At 49.3% G+C, this 27,355-nt stretch overlaps 1 protein-coding gene across 2 annotated transcripts in view; it reads right to left on the bottom strand.

The window, feature by feature from the left end:
- LOC119955649 (collagen alpha-1(XXVII) chain B-like) overlaps positions 1–27,355 on the bottom strand; it is a 605,839-nt gene that overhangs the window by 380,223 nt on the left and 198,261 nt on the right. For both annotated transcript variants that reach the window (XM_038782071.1, XM_038782070.1), the window contains exons 10-12: positions 26,297–26,341; positions 19,744–19,797; positions 9,657–9,701 (exon numbers count right to left, since the gene is read on the bottom strand). In XM_038782071.1, coding sequence (XP_038637999.1) covers positions 9,657–9,701; positions 19,744–19,797; positions 26,297–26,341 — 144 coding nt within the window. The remainder of the gene's footprint in view (positions 1–9,656; positions 9,702–19,743; positions 19,798–26,296; positions 26,342–27,355) is intronic.

Here is a 27,355-nt window from a genome sequence, read left to right as displayed (position 1 = left end):
AAAACAAAAGTATTTTTGCCAATATTCTACTTGAGGTGAAACCGCCTGCCTAGTGTCGCGCTTCAGGGGCGCACGACGGACAAAGGAAGTATTGTTCCTCGTGGCGCAGTACGGGTGTCTCGAATCCGGCTGCCCAGAAACCAGAGTTGGCTGAAAACCGGACGTATATCGAGTGCGCCATGCGTCCAATTCAATTGAGCGAAACGAGGAAATAACGAGCACACCTGGACAATTCGGCCAAGCACCTCATCGGCCCGGTGAGGCGGCCGACAAGTTACCCGCTTCACCGCTTGTGGGCCGCTCTATTCCTGAGCTCCGAGCGACCCTTGACCACCCGCGTAAATAGCTTCGCCCAAACCGCCCGACCTGAAATGCAGGCGCCATCCAAATTCTGGCACAGCCTCTGTCCCTGGGTTGCCTGTTTTGTGACACTGCGCTCGCCCCTCTCTCGCTGCACAAAAGACCCCAAAGAACCATTGGTCCGACCCCAGCCTGACTTTGCCTCCCGTCTTACAGCAAGCTCAAAGATTCGGGCAGCAAGCTTTTTCACTGAAGGTGCGACATGGTCAAACAGGTGTTGTCTCTGAGCTTCAAGCCCGACAGCCACCTGGCCTGGTTCTGACTCACGCAGCTCAGGAATGTGACAGATTTGCTCCTTGTCCCAGACTGATTAATAATGAATGGAAATGAAAATCGCTTATTGTCACGAGTAGGCTTCAATGAAGTTACTGTGAAAAGCCCCTAGTCGCCACATTCCGGCGCCTGTTCGGGGGGGCTGTTACGGGAATCGAACCGTGCTGCTGGCCTGCCTTGGTCTGCTTTAAAAGCCAGCGATTTAGCCCAGTGTGCTAAACAGCCCCTGTGTCCTACAACACCCCAAAGGTGTTGCCATTGGCAACTGGGAAGGCAAAGCCGCAGTAAAGCCCTTTTCTTGACCAACCCAAGGAAAAGTATTTATTGAGCAAGCGGAGTGGGTATAAAAGATCCCAAGGCACTATTTTGAAGAAGAACAGTTATCCCCTGTTTCCTGGCCAACATTCACCCCTCAGCCAACATCACGAAAATAGATCATCTACTCATCGTCACTTTGTTGCCTGTGGGGAGTTTGTCGTGTTCAAACAGGCTACTGTATTCCCCACATTTCAACAGCAACTACATTTCAATGGTTCCGTGGTGGCTGTAAAACACTTTGGGACATCTTGGGGCTACGAAAGGCGCTGTTGAAATGCCAGCCTTTCTTTTCCCTTTCTCGTTCCCCTCAGAGCTAAACACTGAGTTGCTACTTGCCGTTCATGATTACAGAGAAGCACAATCCCAAACAGGGGGCTTGCCAGAATCTGACAATATCTGGCCTACATAATTACCCATGCTTTGAAACAATCAGATTTTTTTTTTTAATGCCAATTTACTTAACTTGGAATGCTTTTAGTGATGAATGGATTATTTCTGGAGTGTAGAGACATCTCCAATTGTGCTGCCGTGAGTGGCTACATTCATCACCCTTTCAATAACATGCAATATTGTAATCCGCAGCATCTTAACATGATGTCAGTGGAATATTGAGGCACTCAGACTGTACAGCTACAATAACAGTTAAGCAGTGAATCATCGCTTTTGCTGGTGGCCTAGGTATTCGGGCAGCGTGAAGCATAACAGAGCAAGCGTCTTATATTCCAGCTGTAGTTCTTTTCAGTTAGTGAGACAGGGGCTGGAACCCCCACAACCGGCCTCTACCTTCCTTGGATGAACAATCAAGAAGAGTTCATTTCAGCGGGACACCGAGACGGCGGGCACCTGCCACATTGAACCCCCGCCTGGGTAGCGGGCAAAAAAAAAACACAAAGGGGCAAAATTAGCAGCTCAGCAAGAAGGTGGCAAAATGTTTTCTTCCACAAGTCGCAAAGTGACAATTTTGCGGTCGGGGCTGATCGCAAATTGATTTCGATGACGCAAAGAAGCAAGTGAGCCAAGCTTTGGTGCGCAAATCAGATGTGGGTTGTGGAGTGGGCACTGACGATAATATTTGGGCACACTCGTGTGCTCACCCCAGTCCAACGCCGGCATCTCCACATCACGGATAATATTTGGAATAGGGTTCAGCTCACGAAAGGGACTCACTGATAAGTTGGAATCGGAAAAGGGGACAAACTGGCTAAACGCGCAACCCGTATGAACAAGGAAATAGGGCAAGTGGGTGGGAATGATCAGGGATGGGATTGCACCAAATCACAGTAACAACCTGGCAATAGTAACCATTGAAAGACTCTGATGAGGGGAGAAGAGAGTGGCAAGATTTTTTCACGGTAACTTCATGGCAGTGTTAATGTAATCCTAATTGTGACAATAAAGATTATTATTATATTATTATTCAGCCTGGCACATTTGGAAGGCGCACCGAAAATTGAGAGATCACCGTGGACACTGGTAATAACTTTTGCCTTATGGAAAATATTCCGGAAGTTTGGATCCAGAAATAGCACAGTTAAGAGAATTTATTTTTGGAATTTACAGTGCAGAAGGAGGCCATTCTGCACCAGCTCCTGGAAAGAGCACCCTACCCAGGTCCACACCTCCACCCTATCCCCATAGCCCAGCAACCCCACCCAACACTAAGGGAAATTTGCATGGCCAATCCACCTAACCTGCACATCTTTGGACTGTGGGAGGAAACCGGAGCACCCGGAGGAAACCCACGCAGACACGGGGAGAACGTGCAGACTCCGCACAGACAGTGACCCAAGCCGGGAATCGAACCTGGGACCCTGGAGCTGTGAAGCAATTGTGCTATCCACAATGCTACCGTGCTGCCCCTTAACTGGGAACTGAAATCAACAGTCAGTTGGACAAGCCAGTTGTGGGTGGCAGGAATGGTTTGGTGTGTTGTACTGACAATTTGCTGCGGTGTACCTTGTAGATGGCCCTCAGCACTGTCACTGTGCACCAGTGGCAGAGGGAGTGAATGCTGAATGAGGTGGATGGGTTGCTGATAAAACGCGTTGTTTTTTCCTGAGTGGTGTCAAGCATCTTGAGGGTTATTGAAGTTGTACTTATTCAGATAAGTGGAGATGACTCTATCCCATTCCTGGTAGATGGTGAACAGGCTTTGGGGAGTCAGGAGGTGAGTCTGTCACCACCGAATTCCCTGCCTCTGTATTACACTTGTAGTCACAGTATTTATATGGCTGGCCCAGTTGTCCAATCATCAGTGAACATCCACACTCCTAATAATCTTTTATTAGTGACACAAGTAGGCTTATATTGACACTGCAATGAAGTTACTGTGAAAAGCCCCTAGTCGCCACACTCTGGCGCCTGTTCGGGTACACAGAGGGAGAATTCAGAATGTCCAATTCACCTAACAAGCACGTCATTCGGGATTTGTGGGAGGAAACCGGAGCGCCCGGAGGAAACCCACTCACACGCGGGGAGAACGTGCAGACTCCGCACAGACAGTGACCCAAGCCGGGAATCGAACCTGGGACCCTGCTGCTGTGAAGCTACAGTGCTAACCACTGTGCTTTCTTAGGATGGAAGGAAGGTCATTGAAGAAGCAGCTGAAGATGGTTGGGCCTACGACACCACCCTGAGGGACTCCTGCAGCAATGTCCTGGGGCTGAGATGATTGGCTTCCATCAATCACAACCATCTTTCTTTGTGCTCAGTGTGGCCACAGTCTATCAGGAAGAAAATGAAGTCCATTTTGATGGTTGCAATGGAGCCATAGCCAATGTTAGTGCATCAAGAACACAGGCAGGCAGGAAATTAATTCAAATGGATGATCTCATTGAGGCACTTTACATATGTTAATATATGAAAATTAATACGACCTGGGTGGCGAATATACAACATGGGAGCCCAGAAAGAGAGAGGTTTGGACAGATTCTGTCAACCGAATTGTTTACCTTTGTTAAGTAGCCTGGCAAATCTCAAAGTGTCTTGTTAATTGGAATGCTTGAAGGAAGACCACAGAGTCTGTCACAAAAGAAAATAGATTTGCAAAACTTCAGATAGTCCAACAGATAGATTGAGGAAATTGGGACAATTTTCCTCAGAGATGAGGAAGTTGAGAAGGAAGTCTTCAAAGTCATGAGGGATCTGGACAGAGTAGATAAGGTGAGAGTGATGGCATTGGCGGAAGCATCCAACGCAGATTTATTGAGGTTATTGGCAAAAGGAGAACCAGTGACAGTGAGGAGAATCTTTTCAATACAGCGAGTGTTTAGGATCTGATACACACTTCTTGAAAATGTGGTGAAGGCAGGTTCAGTTAAGGCCGTCAAAAGGCCTACCTGAGAGCCAGCACGGTGGTTCAGTGGTTAGCACTGCTGTCTCAGGGCGCTGAGGTCCCAGCTTCGATCCCGGCTCTGGGTCACTGTCCGTGTGGAGTTTGCACATTCTCCCCGTGTCTGCGTGGGTTTCGCCCCCACAACCCAAAAAGATGTGCAGGGTAGGTGGATTTAGCGGTTGCGAAATTGCCCCTGAATTGGAAAAAAAAAGGATTGGGTTCTCCAAACTTATTAAAAAATGGCTATCTGAAGAGAAAATGTATGCACTACAGGGAAAAGGTGGGGATGGGGAATGGGGAGAGTCGGAATTGCTGAGTTGCTCTTGCAGAGAGCCAGCATGGGCAGATGGGCTGAATGGCCTCTCACTGTGCTGTAACCATGAGAAGATTCGATGGCAGGTCTGTCAAAACAAATCAGCGACCTGAAGACTTACAGAAAAAAGATTAGATTTGAACGCACAGCTGTCAAAGGGTGTCACAACATAATGCCACGGAAGAAAACTGCAATTTGATGGGAGTGCAAAATCTTCAAAATAATGCCAGAGGTCAAAATCTCTACCCAATAGTGCGGTTTATATTAAACCTTCATCTTCCATACAAGGTCTGAGGATAGTAAAGGTAGTTTGAAAAATACTCTATAAATGGTCATTAAAAGATTGCATCAAAAAAGCCACAGAATGATTCAATGTCTGTGCAGAACATCCTTTATACAATGGTGCACAGTTGGACATCACCTGCAAATGTAAACTTCTTCCAAAATAGTATCTCCAGCTGTCTTTGTGCAGTTCCACTGACATCTGCTTATATGCAATAGTTTGTGAATTGTTTCCTTGTTATCTCCTGAGCTAAGGCACCAGTTAATGCAGTGGTAATAACCACTTCCATCAGTGGCAATGCGGAGGCGAGAGGGTCTCAGAGGAAAGGGCTCGCCTGCAACCACTGACCAGCATCCACCCAAGACGGAAATTCCCAAATGGCCGCCAAGTGGGGGAGAGCGACTGGCCTATCCCACAGGAAGACTCTCCATGGGGTTTGTCTGGACATGACTTGGGAAGCCCATCAAAGGGGTTTGTCTGAAGGAAGAGGCAGAGCTTTGTAGATGTGGGTACGCACCTACGAAACGTGAACAGTCACCATGCCAACCCGATCTGAGGCACTCGTACATAGATTGCCATGGTTTGCCAGCCCAACGTTACACAGTTGGCAGAGCAGGGCCTTTACCCAAGCTCTTTGCACAAATTCACCGTTACTTCTTTATTCCATTACTCCACAAACACATAAGATGGTATTGGCCTTTTTTTAAAGCAGGATTATTGACCCGAGCTCATTTCAGAGAACTGTGGCCTTTAATCTGCTGTGTCATGAATTTAAAACAAGTCAGAGTTTGACGTGCAGGGGTAGAATGTTACATCTGTTGCCCGGGCCCCACCCAGAAGCACATTAAATAATGCGTGACTACATCATCACGCATTCGCTAAGGGGAGACAGTGGCACAGTGGTAATCCACACACCCAGAGTACTGCAGATGGCAAAATCTGAAGTCAATAATAATAATAACCGTTTTTAGTGTCGCAAGTAGGCTTACGTTAACACTGCAATGAAGTTACTGCGAAAAGCCCCTCGTCGCCACACTCCGTCGCCTGCTCGGATACACAGAGGGAGAATTCAGAATGTCCAATTCACCCAACCGGGACTTGTGGGAGGAAACCGGAGCCCCCGGAGGAAACCCACGCGGACACGGGGGAGAAGGTGCAGACTCCGCGCAGACGGTGACCCAAGCCGGGAATCGAACCCGGGTCCCTGGCGCTGTGAGGCCACGGTGCTACCCACTGTGCGAGCGTGCCTCCCGGAAATTAAATTAATCTGGGATTGAAAGTCTAATGATGACCATTGCCGTAAATCCCCACCTGGTTCAGCAATGTCCTTTACAGAAGGAAATCTGCCATCCTTACTCAGCGCCGGCCCTAGGGTTGCTGGCGCCCCGGGCAAGCTGAACTTTGGTGCCCTTTGTGGGGGCGGGGCGGGGCCGAGGGGGGGGGGGGGGCCGAGGGGGGGCCGGGCCGGGGGGAGGCGGGGCCGAGGGGGGCGGGGGCGGGGCCGAGGGGGCGGGGGCGGGGGCGGGGGGGGCGGACCCGAGGGTGGGGCGGGGGGGGCGGACCCGAGGGGGGTGGGCGGGGGGAGCGGACCGAGCCGGGGGGGGCGGACCGAGGGGGAGGGCGGCCACCGCGCATGCGCTGGTTGGCACCGGCCCAACTGCGCATGCGCGGGACCCGTGTCTGTGGCGCCCCCTAGCACATGGCGCCCCGGGCGACTGCCCGTGTTGCCGGTGCCTTGAGCCGGCCCTGTCCTTACTCAGCCTGGCCTACACATGACTCTAGGTCCACAGCAATGTGGTTGACTCCTAACTACCCTGCAAGGGCAAATAGGAATGGGCAATAAATGCTGCCCAGTCAGCGATGCCCACATGCCATGTACCCATATTTTAAAAAAACTAACGTGATATTTCTGTCGGAGAGTGCAGGTGCAGATCGGAAACGTGCCCACTGACCATGGTGCATGGGCAGGCAGACCAACCTTGTTTTTTTTACTTTTTGGAGTCAAGGGAGGGATAAAAGGGGAATGGAACAAATGTTGGGTGCGGAGGTAGGAGTTGCAGGGGGGTGAGTTGAGGCGATGCTTGGGGAGTTTTGAGGGAGTGCTTTCTGTATTGGGCTCAGCACAGTGTGGAGTTCCCAGAGCATCGGGACACCCCTCCCGCCTGTCGGGTCGCCCAGCGCTGACCATTCTGCAGGCAGTGATGCCCCTGCACGCCACCATTAAACATTGCGGCAGGCCGCCGCTGGACACGTCACCCGCTGCGAGCCCGTCACCAGTCGACCCCGCTCGCGCAACGTGGCCACGATTAACGCTGGCTGTCATCGTCACATCAATCCAGCATTAGCCAACTGGCCAGGAGTCAACTCAAGCCACAGGTCTGACCTGCTGTGCCAGAAATCGTCAATAAGTTAAAAAAAGTTGTTTAGCATTTGAGAATCGACAGCCCATTTTACACTCTTTGGATTTCTTTGGAGCACTATGTTTTGAGTTTTTCTATGTCCCAGGACATACGTTTTTGCACGAAGTACATGTATTGACAATTGCTTTAATGCATGGCCATAAAATGAGCAGCAGGGTAGCATGGTGGTTAGCATAAATGCTTCACAGCTCCAGGGTCCCAGGTTTGATTCCCGGCTGGGTCACTGTCTGTGTGGAGTCTGCACGTCCTCCCCCTGTGTGCGTGGGTTTCCTCCGGGTGCTCCGGTTTCCTCCCACAGTCCAAAGATGTGCGGGTTAGGGGGATTGGCCATGCTAAATTGCCCGTAGTGTCCTAATAAAAGTAAGGTTAAGGGGGGGGTTGTTGGGTTACGGGTATAGGGTGGATACGTGGGTTTGAGTAGGGTGATCATGGCTCGGCACAACATTGAGGGCCGAAGGGCCTGTTCTGTGCTGTACTGTTCTATGTTCTATGTTCTATGAATGAGTCGATCATACTGCATTGAAATCACAGTGGACCTGGTAGCATTTCTATCTGGGAGAATTCCAACCCCTATAATTCACAAACAAGAGATGTTCAATCACCATTATCATCGTTAAAGACTGTTGTCTTTTTGTATGTTTGAATCGACATGAACAAAACACAAAATCTTCCAACTTTTACTTTCCATTCACTCTCTCCAAAGCTCCAAGCACAGATGTAAAACATTTCAATTCCTACTATGCAAAAAGCCTGATCCATTCACTGCATTCCAAGTGCTGAATTCCCATTCTCCCCTAATCCCATCCAAGAAAAACATTTATTTGCAAATGCAAGTGTGTCTTTGCAAAGCTTTACTGTTGGAACTCATAAAAATGTCTCGGTTTCTTATTGGGACTCTTATTCTTACAAAGGCTGCACTGTAAAATATTTTATATGTACACTAATGTTTTATATCAGCCTATCTCCAGCCTCTGTGGTTTTGTTTATGAAGGATTGGAGCCACCGATTTTCGAATGTGAAAATTGTGAGTCATTCAAGCCTCACACTCAATGTCAACACATGCCTAGGTTGTAATTAACTTGGTACTGTAACTACATCATCTCCTGAGGCTCATGAATTTGTCTGAGAATTGCAAAGTGGGCAGTTATTGATAGGCAACTTGTAAAGAGTGGAAGTCAGAAGTGTGGTGGCATACTCTCCAATTGGCTGGATGGGTCCACCTCCAGCAACACTGCGAGAAGGGAGCTTACCACCATCCAGGACAAAACAGCCCAACTTGCTCAGCAACCCATTCACCGCCATAAACATCTGCTCTCTGCCCCTTGGGGAACAATCTCCAAGAGGCACTGCAGCAACTCAGTGAGGCTCCTTCGACAGCACCTTCCAAACCTGCCACCTCTCCCACGCGGAAGGACAAAGGCAGCAGACGCAAGGGAAAGCCACCACTTGCAAGTTCCCCACCAGGCCACACAACCATCCTGACTTGCAGCTGTATCGCCGTTCCTTCACTGCCGCTGGGTGAATATCCTGGGACTCCCTCCCTAACAGCACAGTGGGTGTACCTACAACACATGGACTGCAGCGGGTTCAAGAAGGTGGTTCATCTCCCCACCCCACCCCCATCTCCCTTCCCCTCCCCACCGCCCCCATCTCTCAAGGGCAACTGGGGTAGGCAGTGAATGCTGGCCTTGTCATAGATTATCACAGAATCTACAGTGCAGAAGGAGGCCATTCGGCCCATCGACTGCACCGGCTCTTGGAAAGAGCACCCTACCCAAGGTCAACACCTCCACCCTATCCCCATAACCCAGTAACCCCACCCAACGCTAAGGGCAATTTTTGGACACTATGGGCAATTTATCATGGCCAATCCACCTAACCTGCACATCTTTGGACTGGTGGGAGGAAACCGGAGCACCCGGAGGAAACCCACGCAGACACAGGGAGGACGTGCAGACTCCGCACAGACAGTGACCCAAGCCAGGAATCGAACCTGGGACCCTGGAGCTGTGAAGCAATTGTGCTGTCCACAATGCTACCGTGCTGCCCTCACTGTCAGCAACACTCATGTCCCATGGAGCTCTCTCCATATTTTTCTTTCAATATGATGTCAATTTACAAGGTGCAAAACAATCACGGAGCAGTTAGAAATTATGGTCTGAATTCTCCGGCTATTCCGCCACCGGGAAAGCGGAGGACCGGAGAATCCAGCTCTCGATATGATGTGCAAGCTGTGTGCTTCTCACTGCATTTCCGCAATCTCTATCGCAAGTTACGCTTTAAATTTGCATTTCTGACCCTCACTGACTCGCACTTTCAGATAAAACAGCTAAGAAAAATGGAGAAAATCTTTACCGGCCTACCCATCTTGCCCCTCTTCCCAGCTTCTCCTGGCTTGCCCTGCAAAACAAAGGGGGAAAAACACACACACACGTTAGACTGTTGCAACACGGAAAACCTCACTCAGCTGAATGTTCAACTTCACAATGCAAACGATTTGTTATCGCACGGTGACGTATCATAAAACAGGCTTGACGTTTCCCTGGAAAGATGTGAAGGCAGTGCTGTACATGGCAGGCAGAGTGCGCTGTGTGATTATATTCTTTGATCCGGCTCTGTAACAATCGGGAGCATCAGCCTTCTCTTCAAACAGATATTAGGGATGCGATTTCACAGCCACGCCGCACCCGAATAGCAGCTCGGCCAGGCGCAGCGTGGCCGATAGAAGCCGGGGAATCCAACTCCCGGGATCTATCCAGGGTCGCAATGCCTCACGAGATCTAACGCGACCTTGCCAGACTGCTGCCATGTAAATCCCGCCCAATGTGCGGTTTCCCCGAGGTACACTCGAGGCAGGTTGTGATCTATCCCCTTCGCCTGGGAGTCCTCAGGCGAGTGCCGTTCAGTACCCGTCTAAACAAACAGGGACCAGCTGGGGCGGCACTCGTAGGGGTGGGGGGGAGGGGGGTGGGGGAGGGGTGGGGGGGGAGGTCCCGGGGGGGGGGGGGGGGGGGGGGGGGGGAGTCCCCCAGGGGATCGGAGGCCATTTGGGCAGGCTGGTACCCTGGCACTGTGAGCCTGGCACCTGGGCAGTGCCACCTGGGTGCCAGCTTAGCAGTGCCAAGTGCCCAGATGGCATTTTTTTGCATGGTGGCGATTGGGCTGGGGGGAGCCTTGTCCAGGTACTGGGGGGCATGCGGTGGGGGGGGGGGGGGACACACTCCCAGAGTGCTTTGGGGCTTGGGTCGGGTCGGGACCACTTCGCCACTTCCAGTGTGGCGTCCCGATCTCTCGCTACACTGCGGAGTTTCCCGACGGGTGCCAGGAAAGACGCGAGTAAACCCGCTCCCTCTGGGACTAAGTTCCCATTTAGTTAAATTGCGCCCTATATATCCACTATTGTCCGAACCTTCAACCGTAAAACACTTGGAACAACAACTTGTACTGAAACAGTAATAGGCCGGATTCCACCTGCCTCGATTGCGGCCCGCATTTTCAGGTGCCGCTGGGAGTGAGCGGAGTTCTGGCTGGAAATGTTCCGTTCTCACTTGGAAACGGGTCCCAGCACGGACAAGATCATAGAAACACGCCCATCGGCTTTTACAGCACAGAGAGAGGCCCTTCGGCCCATTTAATGGAATGAAAATTCCCACGTGCTTTACAGGCGCCATTATAGGATCGGAAAATATGACACTGCGCTACGAAGGGTATATCAAGGAAGATAACCAAAAGGGTCGGGTTTAAGATGCTTCTTAAAGGAGAAAGAAAATGTCGGGAGGCTAAAGAGGTGAGAAGAGGGCTTGGGAACGAGTCACCTGAAGGTGTGGTCTTCAGTAGCGAAGCAATTACAAATATGGGATGCACGAGGGACCAGGGTTAGAGGAGCGCAGATACCCAGGGAAACAATCCTGCTTTGTAAAATATGTTAATCAAATGCTCGGTGACAATTTAGTCATATTGATCTGCACTGGATGAAATGAAAATCGCTTATTGTCACGAGTAGGCTTCAATGAAGTTACTGTGAAAAGCCCCTAGTCGCCACATTCCGGCGCCTGTTCGGGGAGGCTGGTACGGGTATTGAACCCGTGCTGCTGGCCTGCCTCGGTCTGCTTTAAAAGCCAGCGATTTAGCCCAGTGTGCTAAACCAGCCCCAGATGTCGTATTGAAGCCCATTTCAACAGTTTGGTAAATTACCTTGCCTGGTCTGAGTACGTTGCTGTGCTGTATGGGCGGTTAGGAAGCACGGAGTCACAAATATTAACCCATTTGCATCACAGTTTGTGTGACTGTCATAGAATTTACAGTGCAGAAGAAGGCCACTCGGCCCATCGAGTCTGCACCGGCCCTCAGAAAGAGCACCCTACTTAAGCCCATCCCTCCACCCTATCCCCGTAACCCAGTAACCCCGCCTGACCTTTTAGAAACGATGGGGCAATTTAGCACGGCCAATCCACCTAATAAAGGGTATAGACTGCTGCCAGTTAATGTCAATAACACCACATTAATAATGTATAAATGGTGAGTTAACTAACAAACTTACGCTTCAATGAGAAATACATTGCTGTAAATCATGGGCTCTGGGTAAAATTTTATAGAGTGCTAGTAATAACACCAGTAATGTATTAGTATCATATTTCAGAACCTTCCCCCATCCAAAATAATTCCTTCGTTTATCTTTCCAGCAAACTCCCAGAATGTTGAATATAACAGTCGCCAGACGCACACTCCTTAAGAACAATAAAGACAAATTATGTTTCCACGAGGAATTTGGGACAAGATCTTGGAAACAGCCCAAAGTGCGCCTGTCTACTTGAACCTCTTGGTACACTAATTAGCATCCACTGAAACGACTTCACTGACACGCACATTTCTGTAACTCGAAGCAGTCCTTTGAAGTGAACCATCTCAGAGGTCGTTTGCACGTTTTGGAGGGTGTGTGTTTGTCGGAACAGCCCTTGATCCTAGTCAGCGCTGTGCCTGATTTGTGACCGAACTCTATACTGGGACTACTGCTGATGACCATTTGCGTTCATGATTTATACTTGGTATTCACTTGTAACATTTCTAAATTTGTGGATGACGAAATTGGCGGGGATTATCCATGCAGAGGAAGACCGAGCCAAATAGCAGGAAGATATCAATAAACTTGCCGAGTGGGCAGATACTTGGCAAATAAAGTTCAAAACAAAGTGGCAGGCAAAGTAGCGAGGTCAAATTTCATGCAAGGTGCAGGTCTCGGTGGGGAAGAGGAACAGAGGGATCTTGGAATACAATTGGAGCGGTTGTGCCATAGGTTAGCAAGGCCATAAGAAAGGCAAACCAAGAACTAGGCTTTGTGACTGCTGGAATAGAATTGAAAAGTGGAGAAGTTATGCTAAATTTGCATTAAGCCATGGTTAGGGCACACTAAGAATACGGTGTACAGTTCTGCTCACATTGTTATGAAAAGGACAAAAGGACTGCGATGTCGAGATTGAGACCGCTATTCAACAGCACTTGGACGTTTTTCTGGGACTTGGAGAGTTTCTCCCAGTCGAGGCCACACTTTGAAAGTATTCCTGCAGTGGGAAGCTGAACTCGCCGGCAGTACCAGCTCCTCACAGAGTGAGGCGCAATTTTGAAAAGCTGCCCCAATCTCTGCACCTCCCTTTCAGGACTCCCCGTTTCCAGGACCTCCCCCTCACCCCCCAAACTTTCTGAGGCCCTCTCAAACCACCCCCCCCCCCCCACTCCCCCTTTCATGGGCATAGCCCCCACCACCCCACCCCAATCCTTGGCAGTGGCATCCTGCCACCAAGGCACCTTATGAAATGAAAAAAATGAAAATCACTTATTGTCACGAGTAGGCTTCAAATGAAGTTACTGTGAAAAGGCCCTAGTCGCCACATTCCGGCGCCTGTTCGGGGAGGTTGTTACGGGAATCGAACCGTGCTGCTGGCCTGCTTGGTCTGCCTTCAAAGCCAGCGATTTAGCCCTGTGCTAAACAGCCCTGCCTAGCACCCTGGCAGTGCTAACTAGGCACTGTTTGCCACAGTCAGGGTGCCAAGCTGGCAGTACCAAGGTGCATGGGTGCCGGGGGGGTGTCAGGGTACAACCCTGTCCTGTCCCGGACCACCCGGGGGACTCTAATGGGCCCCCAAGACCCCCCTCCCCAAGGTGCCATCACGCCTGGTCCACGAAAGTGGAAACCAGTACCAATCGGCGTCTGGTTGAGACCACGCAGGCACGGACGTTCACTCCTGAGCGCCGGGTGAACACGGCTTCGGGATATATAAATGAGCGTAATGGCGGAGCACCCGGCATTGTCCCGGGAGGGAGGCAGGTTGGTTTCTATTCTCAAAGTGTCAAGGGAGAGTGGTACCTTGGCAGGAAGGTTTAACGCTGTTGAGATACTGGATCACGGGGGATTAGGGTGGGATCAGGGATCTTAGCAATGGAAAATTAAGGGCAGCACGGTGGCGCAGTGGGTTAGCCCTGTTTCCTCACGGCGCCGAGGTCCCAGGTTCGATCCCGGCTCTGGGTCACTGTCCGTGTGCAGTTTGCACATTTGCCCCGTGTTGGCGTGGGTTTCAGCCCCACAACCCAAAGATGAGCAGGGTAGGTGGATTGGCCATGCTAAATTGCCCCTTCATTGGAAAAAATGAATTGGGCACTCTCAATTAAAAAAAAAGGAATGGAAAATTGGAGGTTGGGTAGAGGTTGGGAGTGGGAGTTTCTGGGGAGGGGTTCGAGTGACTGGGTGCAGTGGCATTCAGAATGGAACGCTCCTGCTCCCAGCCGCCGGGTGAACAATTTAACTTCATGCCCATTGTCATAGGGACGGGTTGCCTCAAAAAACAACACGACTGGGCAGTGGGGACTTCGAGCAGGAATTTGGCCGAACATTTCAGGCTTGGACAAAGGACGTGTCCAATCATCAGTCAACACGGTGGGTAACGCAAGTCCGGTTGACTCAAGCGACATCCCACCAAAGCTAATGGACTCGTTGCCCACAGTTACATGACAGATCCCAATGACATCCCAGAAGCTGGCTGTGAAGAGGTTCTTCAGGGCCAGGACTGGTCAGCTTTCAAAATTTGACTTTTAAAATGCTGGAGCAGTGATCCCGGCAGGCCGCGGAACACCCAAGGCCTCATTTGCCATGGAGTCGCTCCCCTTCCCAGTGGGCGGGCTCCGGCCTTTGCCTGCATTTTGGGATTTTTGGCTCCGTTTCCTGGGAGTCAACACAACAGTAGGTCGGTCTGGTTTGTGGAGCTGGAGGGGGTGAGCTGGTAACTTACACAACTACTCACCCACAAAGGTTTACCTGTCGTATGAACCCCAGCCGCGGAGAAAGCAATGGCCAACACGGTAGCACAGTGGTTAGCACTGTGGCTTCACAGCACCAGGGTCCCAGGTCTGATTCCCCGCTGAGTCACCGTCTGTGTGGAGTCTGTACATTCTCCCCGTGTCTGCTTGGGTTTCCTCCGGGTGCTCCGGTTTCCTCCCACGTGCAGGTTAGGTGGAATGGCCATGATAAATTGCCCTTAGTGACCAAAAGGGTTAGGTGGGGGTTACTGGATTACGGGGAATGGGTGGAAGTGAGAGCTTAAGTGGGTCGGTGCAGACTCGATGGGCTGAATGGCCTCCTTCTGCACTGTATGTTCTATGATTATGATGTGGCAGTGTTAGGGATTCAGTGCCTAAGTCTTTAATAATTTCCATTACTGTGCAAGCGACACTCAGTAAGAATCAATGTTGTATATCGTGTGTGTGCAAAAGCTTCATTCACATGAGCTGAGTAGATTATATTTAGTTGGGAGTCACGGTGACCCTGGTGTGTATGTGATCATCCCACCTCCACCACTTAGACTTTTATTAAAGGGCCTCAAGTCAGTTTTTGCTCCAGCAGACGTGAATCAAATTGCTTACCTATGTGAAAGACATGCTGACGTTTCATATCCATTTCCCCTCAGTCGGGGATTGATACATCAAACGTGACGGGAATTTTCTGCTTTAACTTTAAGGCAATGGGATTTTTTTTTTTGAACGCTGAATTGGAAGCTGAGTAAAATACCTCGGCTTAGTTTATACTTCCCCATAAATGTGACTGCGCTGAAACATTTATAGGGCAAGGAAAACGAGAGCAGTATGTCTCAAAGACAAAGCCCCGATGCTGCACTTACCGGTTCAAAAATGTATCCTATCAGCCCTGCCCCCGCGACTTTGTAGATCAGCACCTGGAGTGGATACGGGGGGGGGGAGGACTTTTAGCCACCGATGGGAGTGGGAACAGAGGGATGGAAATATTCAAGCTGTGTGCAGTCAGTGAATCGGTTTGGCCGCATAATTCCAGATGCATGATGGGAGGGGGGAGGGGAGGGGCTGTTAAATAAGTTAAACGCCCATGGTGTTCAGGGTAAGATCCTGGCATGGATAGAGGATTGGCTGACTGGCAAAAGGCAGGGAGTGGGGAGACAGGGGTCTTTTTCAGGATGGCAGCCGGTGACTAGTGGTGTGTCTCAGGGGTCTGTGCTGGGACCACAACTTTTCACAATACACATCAATGATCTGGAAGAAGGAACTGAAGGCACTGTTGCTACGTTTGCAGATGATACACAGATCTGTCGAGGGACAGGTAGTATTGAGGAAGCAAGTGGGGGGGGCTGCGGAAGGACTTGGACAGACCAGGAGAGAGGGCAATGAAGTGGCAAATGAAATACAATGTGGAATAGTGTGAGGTTACGCACTTTGGAAGGAGGAATTTAGGCATAGACTATTTTCTAAATGGGGAAATGCTTCGCAAATCAGAAGCACAAAGGGACTTGGGAGGCCTTGTTCACGATTCTCTTAAGGTTAATGTGCAGGTTCAGTCGGCAGTTAGGAAGGCGAATGCAATGTCAGCATTCATGTCAAAAGGGCTAGAATACAAGACCAGGGATGTACTTCTGAGGCTGTATAAGGTGACTAGTGGTCAGACCCCATTTGGAGTTTTGTGAGCAGTTTTGGGCCCCGTATCTAAGGAAGGGTGTGCCGGCCTTGGAAAGGGTCCAGAGGAGGTTCACAAGAATGACCCCTGGAATGAACTTGTCGTATGAGGAACGTTTGAGGACTCTGGGTCTGTACTCGCTGGAGTTTAGAAGGATGAGGGGCAGGATCCTATTGAAATACTTCACGGCCTGGATAGAGTGGACATGGAGAGGATGTTTCCAATTGTAGGCAAAACTAGAACCAGAAGACACCATCTCAGACTAAAGGGACGATCCTTTAAACCTGATATGAGGAGGAATTTTTTCAGCCAGAGGGTGGGTGAATCTATGGACCTTTTTGCCGCAGAAGGCTGTGGAGGCCAATTCACTGAGTGTCTTTAAGGCAGAGATAGATAGGTTCTTGATTAATAAGGGGATCAGGGGTTATGGGGAGAGGACAGGAGAATGGGGACGGAGGGGGGGGGGGTGGTACAACAGGCGATACCTCTGCTACTAGCAGCAGGTAGCCAAGACTTGGTGAATGGCCACTTAAAGCCATTTGTTGGAGGCTAAGTAGTATTTTCTGGTCAGCTTCCGAGTCCCCAGAGGTGATAGCTGCCTGGCTGTAACCTCCTGAATACAGGTCCGGGCTGGGAGGTGGGTGGGGTGCGGGGTGGGTCGCAGCGCGCCAGGCAGGCCGAGAACCCCTTCCTGCCTGGATTAATCTGCAGACCCAAGCCGCTCTGTTCCCCCCACCCCCACCCCCCACCTCCCCCTCCCTGACGCAACCAAAACTGGATGCCCGCTTGCTGAGGGCTTTTTTTATGTTTTAAAAGTTGGAGAGAGAGTGCCTCCATCTTGGACCGCGCTCTCCCCAACTTACCCGAGAAGGCAGCCCGCTGGTGCTTCTGAGCTGAAGTCATCCAACTGGCTCTCCAGGGTGCCATGGGGCCTGGCTGGCATCGCGGGTGGCATCCTGCCCAGAGCCCAACCACCCAGGATCCCCCGACGTCCTGCGAGACCGACCCCCCCCCCCCCACAAAGTGCCAGTACATTGGTGGAGACCCCAGTGCGAAACCGAGCTCGCTCTGGATCTCCCAGGCGAGGGGGGTTAGATCCCGTGCCCCAACTCCAGATTGCGACGGCTCGCCAGATCCCGTTAAATATCGCGAGGTGTAACGAGCTGGGTAAATCTCACGCGAGGCTTCTGGCCGGATTTACTGGGCTCGCCGCATCCCGAGTCGGGCGCCGTGCAGCCGTTCGCTCGGGCCCAAGGTTCGTGAAGAAAACTTCACCTGAAGGTGGAGCCGGGGGAGCGACAGTTGGAAATTGCACCGGATTTATGAAGTAAGCCCCGTGTCTCAATGAGGCATTTTGCAATCGATGCCATCTTATTCCCCAGCCTCACTCAACAACAAACTGTATTTATGACGCACCGTTAACATAATCAAACATCCTAAGATTCTTCACAGGGGCATTATGAAAAAGAAATGACACTGATCCACGTAGGGAGATATTGGTTCAGATAATCAAATGGTTGGTCGGAGGTTGGTCTTAAAGGAGGAGAGAGAGGGATTTAGGCCAGAAATCCAAGAGCTTCGGGCCTTGCCTGCTGAAGGCAGGTCACCAATGAAGGAGCAATTCAAATCGGGGATGTTCAAGGAGCCAGAATTGGTTGAGTTTCAGATTTCTCAGTGGGCTGGGGGGCTGGAGGAAATTACATGGGGGGGGGGGGGGGGGGAGACATGGAGAGATTTAAAAACAAGGATGAGGATTTCAAATTTGAAGCACGGTTTAACTGGGAACCAATATTGGTCAGGGGTGATTGGGGAATAAGGTTTGATGAAAGTTTGGACATTGGCAGCAGAGTTTTAGATGAAGTCAAGCTTATAAAGTAGAATGTGGGAGACCAGCCATAGGTCGTGTGGCGGCACAGTGGTTAGCACTGCTACCTCACAGCACCAGGGACCCGGGTTCAATTCCGGCCTCGGGTGACTGTGCGGAGTCTGCACGTTCTCCCCGTGTCTGCCTGGGTTTCCTCCGGGTGCTCCGGATTCCTCCAACGATGGGCAGGTTAGGTGGATCGGCCTTGCTAAATAGCTCTCTAGTGTTCAGAGATGTGCGGGTTGGGGCGGGATTCTCCCCTACCCGGTGGGGCGGGGGGCCCCGGCGGGACAGAGTGGCGGGAACCACTCCGGCGTCGGGCCGCCCCAAAGGTGTGGAATCCTCCGTACCTTCAGGGGCTAGGCCGGCGCCGGAGTGTTTGGCGCCCCGCCGGCCGAGGCCGAAGGGACTCCGCCGGCCGGCGCGGGTCCGCCCATGAGCGGGCGCATCAGGTGCTGCTGACGTCATCCCCGCGCATGGGCAGGGGGCGTTCACCAATGCGTCGGCCATCACTGAGACTTACACGGCCGCCGCATAGGAATAGAGTGCCCCCCACGGCACAGGCCTGCTCGCGGATCAACGTGGGGGCACCCCCCCCCAAGGCCAGATCGCCCCGTGCCCTGACATAGCATGCCAAAGTGAAAATCCAAATTATAGAACCGGAAGCTGGTAAATTTTATAATAATCTTTATTGTCACAAGTAGGCTTACATTAACACCGCAATGAAGTTACTGTGAAAAGCCCCTAGTCGCCACATACCAGCGCCTGTTCAGGTACACAGAGGGAGAATTCAGAATGTCCAAATTACCTAACAGCACAGGCGGAATTCACCGCTCCCGCGATAAATCGGGAAGGCCGTCGTGAACTCGGCCGTCTTCCCCTCCGCTGCCCCGCAAGACCTGGCGGCTTGATCTTGCGGGGCGGCGGAGGGGAAAGAGTGCGTCGCTTTGAGACGCCGGCCCGACGATCGGTGGGCACCGATCGCGGGCCAGTCCCCTCCCGAGCACGGCCGTGGTGCTCACTCCCCTCTCTGCCCCCCACAAGCCTCAAACCAGCTTTTGGCGCCATGTTCACGACGGCAGCGACCAGGTGTGGTTGCCGCTGTCGTGAACCAGTCGGGGACGGCAGGCCGCTCGGCCAATCCGGGCCGGAGAATCGCTGGTCGCCGTGAAAAACGGCGAACGGCGATTCTTCCGAGCGGGGGGTGGGAGAATCGCGGGGGGCGCCAGGGGGGCGTGTCGTGAGTCGCCCGGCCCTCCCGCGATTCTCCCACCCGGCGTGGGGAGCGGAGAATTCCGCCCCACGTCTTTAGGATTTGTGAGAGGAAAGCTGAGCACCTGGAGGAAGACACGGAGAGAACCTGCAGACTTCGCCCAGATAGTGACCCAAGCCAGGAATCGAACCTGGGACCCTGGCGCTGTGAAGCAACAGTGCTAACCACTGTGCAACACTGCCGCCCTAAACCAGCAAAATATTCCAGGGCAGTTTCTCTTCAGAAAACGCTCAGACAAAGGTTGTTCAACATTAACACTGCATCGTACCTTCTTTGTTCAGAGAGGGAGTGTTATATATAAATATATATATATATATACAGAGGAATAAAGACTTACTTGCTTTCCGTCTCCTCCAGGAAGACCCAGTAACCCTCGTGGGCCTATGAAGCCCTGCAGAAAGAGAAGAGAAGTGCCATCAGTAGATCTTGGAGAGGTTCAGGGATGTCAACGCGTTATCTGGCTCCGTTGATGCAGCGAAGTGGTGCAAGTGATGAACAAAGCCTTGAGGCAAGTGTATATGCCCATGGACTGCATGGTGCTGGCTTCCACGATGTAGTCCAAGGGCACATACCCTCACACCAGGGATCGAGCTGCGTCGGCCGCACTCTGCCACTAGAAACAAAGATAACATGAAAAGCCCACCTTGCGTTCCATGCTACAGGGAGCAACAACTGGATTAATAATCATAGACACATATCCTTGACATTTCCATTTCAAGTAAAGCGGTACATTCCAACAGCGGGAGTGTAGCAAGCCACCTTGTCATCCTTCTCTTGGCTCCAAGACCTAAACTTCATCTGGGTCACTGTTCATTCTCTCGCAACACAACGAGAATGTCAATCTGCCGGACCTGCCCGTAACATGCATCAAAATGTAGACAGAGTTATTTTATAATTAGTTTTCCTCAATTATTTATTGCAATTCCAGCTAATGGTTTCTCAATTGCAATTCATAGGCCTAATAACCTCCCTCAGCTAAGTATTCATGTTAGCCATGGCGTAAGCAAATCGGAGTATGATTTTGGGGTTGTCTTCATTAAAAAAAAGGAGATTTAATAAGGGGATCGGGAGAGAGCAGGAGAATGGGAATGAGAAAAATGTCAGCCATGATTGAATGGCGGAGTAGACTCAATGGGCCGAATGGCCTAATTCTGCTCCTGTGTCTTACGGTCTTACAGATATTGCAGAAGATAAACACCTCGACAGACTAAATTGGGCCAAACAGCTTGTTTCTATCAAGTAATTTCTGTGCAATTTTAAGCAATTGTCTGCTAACAATGACTCTTTAGCCTAGAATTTTAAGTATTCTAACATTACCCTGAGCAATGCCAACCAATGTGGCTGTAATGATTCAGCTCAGTATGTTCACCTGCTGAGACCAACATTACCCTGCACATTCTACTCGCGAAGTCAACCATCTCATTCACCCACAATTCATTCCAAATAGTCCAGTTCTCAAAATGCAAATCAGATCCCAAACAGGAGCATGTTTGAGGTGCGGAATTGTATTCTCGATCGCCCCCCCCCCGCTGACAATGCCAACAATTCACTCCACAGGTGACCCAACATTTCCAGACATCGGAGGAGCTTCATTTAAACAGCGGTGCTCAGTGTAAAATGGGAATTCAGAGCAGAGGAAATAATCGACCTCTGCAAACTGGCAAAGAGTCGCTGACGGATTCAGGATTGGAAATATTTTGAAAATTTGCATATACAGTGAATCATCTTCTTTAACCTGCAATGCATTCTTGACCTGCTGTCGTTTGATCTGCTGTAGATTTAAAGGTTAGTTTGCATTGTTTTCTGTTCCTGGACCTCCGGGGGTCAAAAGTGAACTCAAATTAAGTTGCCTAATTTTGAGCTTCGGTCCTACAATTGACATGGAACAAATCATTGCAATTCATTTGCCTATCCTAAAGATAAAAAAAAACACCCTACAAACTTCTGAAATCCTAAATTAGTGGATTAAGTTTCAGACCAATGATGAATGAAGATCACTTGGTGAATAGTTTGCATTGTTTTGAGGGTGAAGGTTAATAGTTTGGTCTGTTTTACAGTTGAAAGGCATCTCTCTTCTGGCTAAGTAAGCCATTCCGCTTTCCGACGCTCTTCCCCGGTGTCTATCGGCCTTTCTTTTGACAGCTGTGGGATCCATTCCCAGATTCCTCAATCCCTGGTCGATTTGACGGGCGAGAGCTTTTCAGGAGCACAGTTTCCCATTTGACCAGTTCACTGGCCAGAGCCTCGTCCACTTCAAAGCACAGTAAGAAGTCCTACAACACCAGGTTTATTTGGAATCACTGGCTTTCGGAGTGTAGCTCCTTCGTCAGGCTCCTTCGCCCGAGGAAGGAGCTGCGCTCCGAAAGCTAGCGATTCGAAACAAACCTGTTGGACTTTAACCTGATGTTGTTAGACTTCTTACTGTGCTCGCCCCAGTCCAACGCTGGCATCTCCACACATGGCTCTTCAAAGCAAACCTGTTAAATCCCTTTTTCTGGAATTTCTCCATCCTGCCTCCCAATGCAGATTCAGTTTCGGAGAGATGGGACCAAACCCTTTCCCTGGAAATCCTGCAGCCAACAGCTGGAAACTGACAGTTGACTAAAAAGGTCTTTAGTTTGACAATTGGAAATATTTCTTTACACCTTAACTACCGCCGAGTCAGTTTACCAACTGTAAAATTGTAAAATGACCCGTCATAATTTTTGGATTAGATGAACCTTTGTCTGAGAGTCACAGTTGCTTCCTCAAAGAGTAAGTCACTGGACGCTATTTTGGATGGAGGTAAACCGATTTATATTAATTGTTTGCATGGAAGATGTGTTTGTTGCTGACAGCAGTGGAGAGTTAAGTGTACTTCTTTTGACTACTGAACTATTCGGAATAGGTTGGCATATCAAACCAACACATGGCTACTTCCTCACAGAGCAAATTCCCAATCCTCATCAGGGCAGTTAGCAATAAGAACGTTCCTGCTCATTCTGTATTTCGGACGTGTAAATTACATTGAGCTTTTTAATTCATACTCAATTCATTTCTGATTTCCCCCCCCACCCCCCCCTCCCAATGAACAATGCACTCCATTCTACAGGTCAGAAAGCAAGCACGTGCTCCATTTCCAAGCTCTTTTCCGATTCTACTATTAGGAATTGAGAGTGGACAGACCATAGTGCGCTGCTCTTTCATTTTTCTTCACATTGATTTAAAGCCCAGATCAGCGGAGTGTCTCTTGGCAGTGAAAGGGATATCGGAAATCTGCCAAGTGCGGAAACAAATATTGCAGACGGGAACCTGTGTCCCTAAGCTCTTTACCTCCATGACAATAGTAATTGCACATCAAAGTAATTCACTGACAATGAAGAGTGTTTGGGACGTCCCCTAGAGAGACACGATAGGCACGTTATAAATGTAACTTTCGTTCCCCTTTCATCCCAATGACCCAGTATGCTGGAGCATCAGTACAGTGAACCATTGTACCAACTATATTTTTAAATGATGGAATGAAACTAATAGCTTTGAAGGAGTGAATGCAAATTCACATCTAGATTGAACAATGTCTCCCAGTTACAGAGCACAATCCTTTTAAAATGTCGAAACAGTGACGAAATTCCACTTTGCAGTTCAACTTCGAGGCTCTCAATAAGCTTTGGAATTTTTTTTTGAGGGAAGAAGCAATGAGACCCTGAAGACTTAAAGCTTACTCTCCAATTGCTTGTTCTGTTTTTCCTGATCTTCACCCCTGATGACCTGAATTTAACCCAAGCCCCCAGTAATGCAAAATGTCTCTGACTAGCAGCGAAAGGAAGGCCACACGTGAAATTACTTAAAAGGCAGAACCCAATGAAACATTATAGAACAACTGCTGATGAACGGTATAAAACAGATCACAGCCCTGAGACATTTGACATATTATTGTCCGTCTCTGAAAATTACCGTCGAGCATTTAGTTCATTAACCCTGTGCTCTCACTTATCCAAAAATCACTTATTTATTGGTCAAGTTTCAAATTTTCGGATCGTACTGTGCGTTTTCAACGTCTAAAATATTCATCCTTTTCAGATTAACAACATCTGAAAGCAACTTTTATGCTGTGTGAGTTCGACTGAATAATTCAGGACGTGTTTTGAAAAAAAATCCTGATTGTCCCTTGCGGTGGGTTGGTTCATTGTTAACAGGTATCAATGGAAAAATCTGTTTGTGGTTAATGTCAGCAATCAGTGGGCCGCCTTGCCTCAGCAACACGTGTGCCACCGCACCTGGTACGAGTATGGATGGAATTCTGTTTCTGCTAAAGTGAGGAGATCTAACCTTTATCCGCAGCGTCACGAGAAACCATCAGTCATCTGGGCGAGGGACAATCAGTGGATTAGCGCCACTACTACTTTTGGATACTGTAGGTCTGGAGTCAAATTACATCTGGGATAATATTGTCCCAGGTATTAGCAGAAAAAACATCATTCCCAGTTTATTGGGTCGGTGATTTTCTCTCAAGTCACACTTTCTCTGATGTTTCCACTTTGCTGATTCACTGCTCTTGCTCAGTAGGATGGGGGACAGTGTGGACTTGCTCAGTAGGATGGGGGACAGTGTGGACTTGCTCAGTAGGATGGAGGACAGTGTGGACTATGACTACTTCCAAAGGTACAATCAGTGCTGGATGAGAGAACTGGGAAGTGAAAGGGAATGGAACCTTCCACTGTTTGTTTCAACCAGATCTATGGTAAGGAAACGTGTTACCCAGGGATAAACCTGGGATTCAAGCTCAGATCTCCCAACTCAGATCTGCTTCCTACCACTGGACCTAGCACGTCACCCCAAGTCTCGTCTTCAGGTGCATTAAAGAGTAGCCAACATTCAAGAAGATTTACTCCGTAGAAGACTGAGCTGCAAGTTAAAAGGCAGTTAGTGAATCACATTTACAAACCTATTGAAAACCGACAATAATAGCCCAGGAAAACAATGGCAATGAATTGAGCAATGAGCTGAATGTCTCCATCTGTTCACGATCTTGATTTTCAAAACAAAATGTGTCACCTGGAACATAGCAACTATTTCTATACAGAACAATTCATTCTATACACATCATTTTAAAACCTCTACGCCATTTATTTTCTTCCTCAGGTGAAAATTGTAAACATTCCTAAATTATTGCATGACCACTTAATTTCTTATCTTCCTTTCACCGTTCCTCAGTGCTGTTGGCTAGGTGGGATTCACAAGCAACAATCTTCCATCAAGGCATTTTGATTCTGTGATGTACAGTGTCTGAAACATAACTCCCAAGTGCCTTCCATTGCTCTTGTTTCCATAGCAAGCAGTTCCCGAAATAGGCGAATAGTCTATCGCCAGAGGCTTATAGCTTGAGGACTAGCACTCCACATTAAGTATGGCTGGCCAGGAGTCTCTCCCACTCCTACCGCCAGCCATTGGTGTGACGGAAGGATTTGCAGGCTCTCAACCTGTTTGACCGTGTTATGAACGTACCTTCCTTGGCCATCAAGTCCTGGGGTGGGACTCGAACCCAAAGCTTCTGGCTCAGAGGCAAGGATGCTACCCACTATGCCACAAGGCCTCCTATCACTTCAATGTAGACTGTCTTGCAGTATGGTCTGCAATCAATGGTACCGATACACCATTTAGACTGGAAGCAACAGAGTTTTAAGTATTCTAAACTGAAAAGGACTTTAATTTGTTTGGACAATGATACTTTCTGCGCCAGAACTTTATCTTCTGGGAAGTTTTTATTGATGTTCGGATAGATAAGGTTGTGTTATTGATGTGAAAGGGGCCTCTCTTTAAGTATGAACCTGGACAGGAATTATTAGACCATTTAATCCTCGACCCGTCTTTAACCATACACTTTCTAGCATGGGTCACCAGGGAGCATTCAACAGCAGAGCCCTGATCGCGGGCCAGACCCTATCGAAGCCCCCTCCCCCCCAACTCTTATTCCAAGAGTTGGAATAAACAAATCTTTTCCCAAATGGCGGACAGTGACTAATGGGGTACCGCAGGGGTCAGTGTTGGGACCCCAGCTATTCACAATATATATAAAGTATATATTAATGATTTTGACGAGCAGTAAGCTCTGATCCAATGCACAGGGTTGGTGATCAACTGGGACAACTGAACCATTTGCAAAATAGGCTCGACTGTAAGGACTTTCTGAAAAGCCTCATAATGGGACGTATACATCTGGCCATCATCAGAATGGTACAGGGGTGTTCTACTGTTCTAGCTATATTCTAGCATGTTGTCATGTCGTCTTAAAGAGGCCTCATTCCTGTACCTATTCCTCTGAATTGAGGCATAACTGTTATTCTATGAACGCATTGAAGGTGACAAAAATGAAGAAACATTTACTCAATCACCTTTGGAGATGATCTCGATGAAGGGTTTAATATTCAAGTTTGTCTACCCTGAGATTGCCCCACGATAACGAGCTTTTACCCTGTCTACCATAAGGAAATAAATGAAAGAAGTGGGAACAATATGGTATTGAGTCTATTGTGCCTGGATCATGTACAATGAGGGAACTGGAGCAAAGTAGCTCCTCTTGTTCCATTTACTAAAAGGCAAAAAAACACAAGTTAAAATGCCGCCAATTCATGATGTTTGGTCCCATCTCTTTTTTAGACAGGGTTCGGTGCCTGAAAATAATTTATTGTTAGAGATTAGATTTTCCTTTTACATTAATAAACATGTTAGGAATCTCGGTTAGCAGCAAGCACAACCCTCTGGTCACATCAAAGAACTGATCTAAATCAATGTGATTTTTTTACATGCCCCTCAGTAACAGAACAAAGACGTGACAATCACTGCGACAACTTTAACACACATTTAACCAAACCGCATAGGAAGCAAGAGACGGCTTCAGCCTGACCACTTACCCGATATCCTTTCGGTCCCTGTTTTCCCATTGGACCTGGTAAACCCTGGAAAAGAAACAACAGATTCAAAAGAGGACCTTTCAGAAGCCACGGCCCTGACCTTAGCGCACGGCAGGATCAGCGGGTGTGGGAGGGGTTGTTTGCTTGGCCAGAAGGCATGTGACAAGGACACTATGCTAAGGTCCGAAGGACACTATAGCCTCCAGGGTATTGCTTCCGCTTGCAAGGTCAGAACTGTCAGGAATGACTGTTTGGCTGGGGGAGGGGGTGGAATTTCATGGGAGAGTTTGGGAGGGGGGAGCAGGGGTTGGTCACAGGAGAGTTTGGGAGGGGGGAGCAGGGGTTGGTCACAGGTACCTGCAAGAATGGCCTTGGAATTGGGATGTTCTTTGCTTTGTGGATGAGGATGGCTTTGAAGTGCAGTGTCTTACAAAGAACATCAAGCTGCATCTCGCTAGATTCGTACTTCTTACTAAGATATAAATATTACAAAATACACTAAGACTAATTCTATCTGCAGAACTTCTGAAGACACACAACTACACTCTATCCGGCCTAATCACCTACTCCCCGAATCAAGGGTATCACGTGATTCACGTGTATGCTCTTGATCACCATCTAGTGGTTGGAAGCATTCACGTTAAATTGTTAACCCTTCATTTACTATCCGATATACGTATTGAAATGAAATGAAAATGAAAATCACTCATCGTCACAAGTAGGCTTCAAACGAAGTTACTGCGAAAAGCCCCCTAGTCGCCACATTCCGCCGCCTGTTCGGGGAGGCTGGTACGGGAATTGAACCCGTGCTGCTGGCCTGCCTTGGTCTGCTTTAAAAGCCAGCGATTTAGCCCGGTGAGCTAAACCAGCCTCTTTGTCACAGGAATACGGGCGAGAGGCGGATATCCTGGCTAGTGTGGGGGAAGGCTGATCTGGGTGACGAAGGGGGAGTCAGGCGATCACACCCCTCCCCCTCCTGCACTCACAGAGAAAGTTATTATATTTTTTAACTCACCTTGGTGGGCCAACACTGGCCGTAATTGCTGCTCCTGGCAGGTT

Source organism: Scyliorhinus canicula, chromosome 21 (assembly GCF_902713615.1).
Source record: "Scyliorhinus canicula chromosome 21, sScyCan1.1, whole genome shotgun sequence".
Taxonomy (NCBI): domain Eukaryota; kingdom Metazoa; phylum Chordata; class Chondrichthyes; order Carcharhiniformes; family Scyliorhinidae; genus Scyliorhinus; species Scyliorhinus canicula.
The sequence above is the reverse complement of the archived record's forward strand: the minus strand, read 5'-3'. Positions and strand labels throughout refer to the sequence as shown.